Below are 6,763 nucleotides of genomic sequence, written 5' to 3'. Positions count from 1 at the left end.
GAAGCCATTTAGTATCAAAAGGAGACTGAAAATTTATATATATATATATATATAGACACACACACACTTTTTAATATATATATAAACAAATGTTAACTTTCTACAAACATATTACAGATGACCATAATTCTTGATCACAAAGTACAGTAAAACCTTTTCAGTTTATAGCTGTTGAGTCTACATGTACTGGAGTTATGATCAAGAATAACTCAATGAAACAAGAGTTAATATAATTACTTTATAAGAGAATTTTTATTTAACAGTAGACTGTCTCAGTAAATTAGGTTGATAGGAGCAACTAATTTCAGCACTAATGGAGCCAAGTACCTGGTGAGTTCATGACTTGACTTCAGTTTCTTCTACTTCAGATAATGTATCCCAAACTGGTTTCTGAATGTGTTCAGGTATTTTCTCTATCTTAGTCTAAAAGGAAAGCAAAGCAACCATTTATTATACAAAGTAGTTAACATCTAATTACTTTGCTTTATTTAGTCTGGTTTGAGATATTTATCAATGCCACCTAGTGGCGTTTTCAAGCAATGCAGCCTCTTTACCTGTTAATACTTTGGAAAATGTTCCTTCCAAACTACACACATTTCCTCTGCTGACTTTCTAAAGACTTCAGTAGTTACTGGTACTTGCATCAGGACTTAAGTCTCATAACAGTTAATAATGTGAGATGGAAACTTACCTTTGTTACTTCCATAGCAACTCCTTCAGGTAAGTTTCGTTGAACATACTCCAAGTAAACTGCAGCAGTACTGCTTGTTAAGTATTTTAACTAAAACAGAACAGGTTGGGGTTTTTTAATGAACTACTATTATTAATACTTCAAACAGAATTAAACAAAAAAAAAAAAGAAAGTTTGCCCTAGCTTCTCTAGTTCTTGCTATGGGATCAAACATCTTCCGGGAAGGCATCTTCCATCATCCTGCACGAGGCAGTTGAGCTGTACACAACTCTCACCCAAGTATAAAGTAGTTATTTCACTCCACAGAACTGTGTGTACTGCCCATGATCACATACATTGATTATGATGGAAGTGGTGGATCTTAACACTGCAAGTAACAGATGAAATTAATTACAGGTTATGTTAAGAATTAGCAGCTTTTGTATACTGTCAAAGTTCAAGCTTGTTATAAATCCTGCAACTTCAGAACTCCACTGGGTTCTTGACTTTCTAGTTTCTGCTGGATGGCAAAGATAGTGCTTACAGTCTGTGGCAGCCATTTGTACTGCACTAACGCCTGGGGACTTAAAGCACAGTCCCATTTTGCTAAGCACTGTGCAAATATACAGTAAGACACCCAGAAGCCACAAAATGCTAGCAGTAAACCTTTCTTCTAAGAAAGTCAACCACAACTGCATTCTAAACCATACAGAAGTCTGTGTCATCAGCCACAGAGCTGGTGGTTTGTATATGCTTCCTTTCTGCTATTTCCCCCACGCAGTTTTAGTTTGCCACATGATGTTGCACAGGGCAAACGTATGCGCGTTCAAAAACATCAGACAAACTCACCCTTAGTGACTGGTAATGACAATGGTTTAGTTCCACCTTCTTCCCTTCCTGAGAAAGCTCCTAACCCACTGATCCTCAGAAACCAAGAGCATAAAGCATAGAAAGATAACCCTCAGTTCTACCTTATTTTTTAATAATTCTTTCAGCTGTTAAGACAATGGCAAAAATCAACCTTTTAATAAAAAAATTATGTGGACTGTACATTCAAAATAACTTGTGTTACATCTGATGTACCTAGGTCAGCTGTTTTCTGCTATTCCCTGCGCTCTCCTCCCCAACCCAAGTAAACAGAATTTTGTGTTCACTCCCAAACTAACATCTATTAGCATCTTTGAATGGAGCACCTAGAACATACTTTTTTTTTTTTTTTTTTAACATCTTTCTTACCTCCAAACACAAGTAATGTGTTCTTATTTCATACTGAACTCTGTGCTTCTTGTAAATGTGTACAGATTTTAAAAGCGTCAATCGTTCTATCGTCTTCGGAGGTTTATGTCTGAACAAAGCACAAAAAGAAAATTTCATTTTATATAAAGGATGCTAATACAAATTATCTGACAGATTATGCTGAATTCCCTGTTCTTATTTGACATTTAGAAGACCTACAAGGAAATATTAAACACTGGTACAGTTTATTATTAACCCACATGGGCACAGTCAACACTGCGGTACTGGCCAGTGCTAGTTCAGGGTGTCAGAGACATCGCACTTAGAACGCTGTCCATACCCTTCAGGCAGTTAAAATGCACTTCTACCATGGCAGCGCCGCGTGCGGAACTGCTGCTGCCTTCTCAGCACTGTGCTGCCAACACAGAACTGTCAGAGTTATAATCTCAGAAAAAACGTCAGGTTACACCCGTTTCTTCTGAAAAAAATAAAATACTTCTAAGCACAGAACCTGAATTACAGTAGATGACTCAAGAAGCACCTGACGCTACATCACTCCAGAGATCAGTTACTTACACTTTTTCAACAGAGATGCCAAGTTCTTCAGCTGCAAGCACTGCAAAATATTCATAGCTGTCCAACACAGCTTTATCGTGGCCTTTAACTAAAAGGGACAGTCTCTTGTACAGTGTTTCTGGCTCATCTGAAATAGACACCTGCATTTTTAAAGAAAGGGCGAAAGTTAGCACTTCACGTTCTCCTCAATTAAAGCAGGCGCTGCCTATTTTCTTAGCCTGTGCGCCCCATTTGTAAGAGGTAAAAAACCCACACACTGTCAGCTGCTTATTTTAGTTTACCTGCAAGATGCTGACAGAATTACCTTGATTGACAGTTCTCACGCTTATCAGGGAAGACAAAAGAGTGGAGAGATACCTAACTTCTGAACACTTAGGTAAAATTTCTTGAACAGAAAAGGAAAGTGCATGCCAGGTAAGTATAAGGAGGGTAACAGCAGCAAAGCCAAGAATGAAATTAATTGTTAAAGCAAGTCTGGAACAGAATATTTGTATTTTAAATAGCAGTGTGGGAATACCTGAAATCCTCAGGCTTTGCTTGGGTGCAAAGAGTAACTAGAGTATTACAGACAGTAACCAGAACTTTAAACTTTAAACATAGCAGGTTTCCTCAGGCACATTATCCTTTCTGTTTGTCCAAGTACAAGTTTATGACTGTCAGTCAGAGCTTCAACTTCTGATGGCCTGAGCTCACTGATGCTCTGAAAAGCCTTGATGTGTCCAGGAAGCACAGATTTTCCCACAGGTTTCCTCCCAGGCAGTTTAGTGCAGTAAATCCAGTATGTACCAGACATGGCAGGAAGGCTGGGGCTGCCCTGCGGATCTAATACTGATTCTGTACTAAGATTTTGGCTCACTTGCATGTATTATACAGATTGAATGCATATGTCCCAAGTCCTAGTCAAAATCAAGGCATTTGGAATCTAAAGGCAAGATATCCACTGCATGCCTTCATGAACTTCCCACCTCATCAGCCTTGGGCTCCCAGCTTCCAAGCCAGAGACAAAGGCCTTAGGCTGGCCAAGCTGCTGCAGGCACTGAACTGAGTATGGCCAAAAAGCTGATATCGCATAGTTACAGCTGCAGAGAGAAGGAGGAAAGTGACTGAGAGGCAACTGTGAGCTATAGAAATCTTGCTGGGAAAAAAAACCCAAATAATCTCAAGCATCAATAACCTAAGTTGTCTCTTTCACTACACTAAATTTGGCATCATTAAGGCAGAACTCAAACAAGCAGCAATAAAGGAATTCAAGTTTTTCTGCACACCCTTTTTGTTACTAAGACAATATATAAAATACCATTCTATGGAACACTTACCAAAGGATTAGTCTTAGGCTCTTGTGTATCAGCACGGGATCCAGCCAGCCGTACTCCCACCAAGTTGGAGTTTCTAGAGATGTGGTAATGAGGAAAGCATAAAATAAGTTGTTAAAGTTGTTTTTTTTTAGGGAGAGTGGAGGAGAAGTGGAAAGAAGGAGGGCCTTGTGTACTTACGGAAGAAAACACTGCTTTTGCATAAGTCTGCCTACATAATTGACAGGAAAAGCTGATCCCTGTATAAAACAAATAGGTTATGGGTTGGGGTTTTTTTCCCATACTGGAAAGTAGCCAGTTCATACAGGTTTACTAAAGGTTACTTTTTTGCATACCAGAGCATAACACATTCCTAGGCATTGATCTACCAAACTAGAAAGTCTGCTCTATTGGAAAACACAGGAAAACAGGAGCATTGAAACGTATTTTAGTACACTAGCAGGGAAAAAAAAAGTGTGGCATCAGATACCATTTCTGGATATGATAATATTTTCTCTTTAGTTTTACTTTCATCCTACAACATCTATTAGTTTCATCAAAAGACAAGTGTAAGCAGGACTTGATGTTGTAAAAGCAACTGAAAACAGTATCCCACAAATGCAAAATTCAACCTCCGAATTTAACTTGAAATTTCCCATTTTTTCAGAAAAAAGCTCCCTGCGATTTTGAACACTTGTTCTTTTGAAGAGAACATTTAAATAGAAGTAGAACTCCTAAGAAGTAAATGAACCATATTTAAAAGCTAACATGACTTTTCTGTGTTAAATAAGGAATACAACTGTTAATCAAGATGTAACATTACTGTCTTTCATACTGAACATTATGTGGCTTCTAGCTTCCTTCCACTAATACTCAACTTGGCAAAGATATAGACTACTTGAGGGGGGAAAAAAAGGAACCAAAACTCTCAAGAGAAACTCAGGGCTGCAGCAGAATGCTGAAGCAAAATTAGCTACTTATCCAGCCCTTTGATATTCTTATTTAACAGGTGCTAGAGTCACAGCTTTAAGAGAGAAGAGAGATATCCTACACATTAGTTATGTAGGAGACTGCATAATCAAAACATCAGAAAACTGTCAGAATTGACACTTTTCCAGGTAATCTTAATTTAGATGTTCATGGATATGTATAACTAACTACATAATGCTATTAGGTCCATAACCTTCTCCAGTATGGGTTATATATTAATTACAGATCATCAGTGAATGAAGATGTTTTCTGAAGGAATTCTGCCTCACTTGCTATTTACCCTACAAGTTCTGCATCCAGTAAGGAAGATGACTCCAAGAAGAGGCAGGAGACTTCCTGTTTGCAAAGCTGACTGTTGTTTGGAGAGCACAGCTGAATATCTCCCCTTAAGCAAGCCTTTCAAATCCAGATGAGCACTGGTGTTACATTCTTAAGTGCATGACACAATAAGCAACTTTAAGAGCACTGAATATTTGCCACTACAGTTGATGACCATTTAGAATGTTTCAAAGTTCATGTTGGGAACTACTTGAGCCTTAATATCTAAAATTAAAAGAAATACGTATGCTGAAATTATCTTGATCTTTGTACCTCAATTCTCTATCTCTGAAATCAGGATACTGCCTCCCTCTCATTCAATGCCAATATGAAGTACACTAACTAACATTGTCACCTGTCACTTCAGGGAGCAGAGAGGCCCATGAGCATAACAAGACTGTACTCAGTGCAGGGCTTAAACTGTTTGTGCAAGTATATGGCACTGAGCCCGACCCCAGATGACAATACGACTACCGACTGGAATTGTAGATAGAAGTTGTACCTGGTTTTGGTTTTTTGTGTGTGCAGTATTCCTTTACTTCTAACTGCTTGACCTTGTAATTTATTATTATTATTTATTTATTTGCATGCAAATAAATAAAGATAAAAATAATAAAGATTTATTATTTGCATGCAAAGATACGTACACTCATAGCGCATTGTGTTATGTGGTTTTAGACAGAAAAATTTCAGTCTTCATGTAATAAAGATGACTAAAACACAACATGCTGAAACAGTAGAGTTTATCCCACGTACTAAGCTCCGCAGGCTTTACAATATTCTAAGATTGTGCACATTATTCTCACTACAACCCATCTCCATTTGTTACTAATTAATGTAAGCATCGAATCAAAAGTTTTTGTAAAATAAAATTAAAGGTACTCTGTACAAATTTTGACAAAATGATACACTTGAGTACCCCAGGTAGTAAAGATAGCGGTCAGCAGGCATTTTAAACAGCTTCCTTCATTCTCTGATTTAAATACTCTCGATGTGCTCTTGCTAATGGCCATCATGAAGGTGGAAGAGACGCTCAGACTGCAACATAACCAAATTCAATTTCCTGGGTGAAACAAGGCCTGGCACAAAACAAAATCACCCCTCTCCTAATGCAAAACACCCTTCATTTTGTTTGACTGAGAGATTCTAAAGTACTTGGAAGACAGATGCCTGGAAGGTGAGCAAGTCCAGAACACAGCACATACAAAAAGGTGTGTTTAGAGCTTTGGAAAAGGAACAGAAAACCCCCAACATCAAGTTTTCTCTACTTGAAAGAAAATAATAACTCTTTAGAAGTCCATACCAGAAGAAAACATCAGTACTGTAAGAAGCTTTCCTATTTTTTTTTTTACTTTAAAACTTTAAGAGTAGGAACAGGCTTAGCACATGACTTCCAAATCCAAGTCATTTACTCTTCATCATCCCTTACACCCAGAGTAATCACCGCAACAACAGGACTACAATTTTGAGGACCCACTATGCCAACGACGGCGAAAAGAAACACATCCCCAAGCTATAAAAGGAAGCCACTTGCGATCTCCCCAGCCCACGGGAGCCCACCGAGGAGGGCAGACCAGCTCCAATACAGCTCACCCCAAGGACATGATCCCGGGGTTTGCACAGCCACGGCTCTGCCCCAGCTCCCTTTTCCCTCTCCCCTCAGAAGTGAAGACACCGAAGG

The 6,763-nt window shown here is 38.6% G+C and overlaps 1 protein-coding gene across 1 annotated transcript; it reads right to left on the bottom strand.

Annotated features, from left to right (window-relative positions):
• Window positions 1-232: 232 nt before the first annotated feature.
• MRPS10 (mitochondrial ribosomal protein S10) lies at window positions 233-6,593 on the bottom strand. The gene is made up of 7 exons (XM_010175485.2): window positions 6,563-6,593; window positions 3,976-4,036; window positions 3,799-3,871; window positions 2,483-2,622; window positions 1,907-2,015; window positions 692-781; window positions 233-423 (listed from the first exon to the last, which is right to left on the bottom strand). Exons 2-7 carry the CDS (start codon window positions 3,996-3,998, stop codon window positions 337-339), a joined length of 522 nt encoding a protein of 173 aa, XP_010173787.1. The 5' UTR covers window positions 3,999-4,036; window positions 6,563-6,593; the 3' UTR covers window positions 233-336.
• Between the last annotated feature and the right edge of the window lie 170 nt (window positions 6,594-6,763).

Source organism: Antrostomus carolinensis, unplaced genomic scaffold (genome assembly GCF_000700745.2).
Source record: "Antrostomus carolinensis isolate BGI_N321 unplaced genomic scaffold, ASM70074v2 scaffold29049, whole genome shotgun sequence".
NCBI classification, from domain to species: Eukaryota; Metazoa; Chordata; class Aves; order Caprimulgiformes; family Caprimulgidae; genus Antrostomus; species Antrostomus carolinensis.
The sequence above is the reverse complement of the archived record's forward strand: the minus strand, read 5'-3'. Positions and strand labels throughout refer to the sequence as shown.

Coding starts and splice junctions, on each gene's coding strand:
- MRPS10 (XM_010175485.2), bottom strand. CDS start 3,998: ATGCAAAAGCAGTGTTTTCTTCC. Junction 2,623..3,798: donor AGCCTAAGACTAATCCTTTG/GTAAGTGTTCCA, acceptor TTAAAAATGCAG/GTGTCTATTTCAGATGAGCC. Junction 782..1,906: donor CACATTACTTGTGTTTGGAG/GTAAGAAAGATG, acceptor GTTCTGTTTTAG/TTAAAATACTTAACAAGCAG.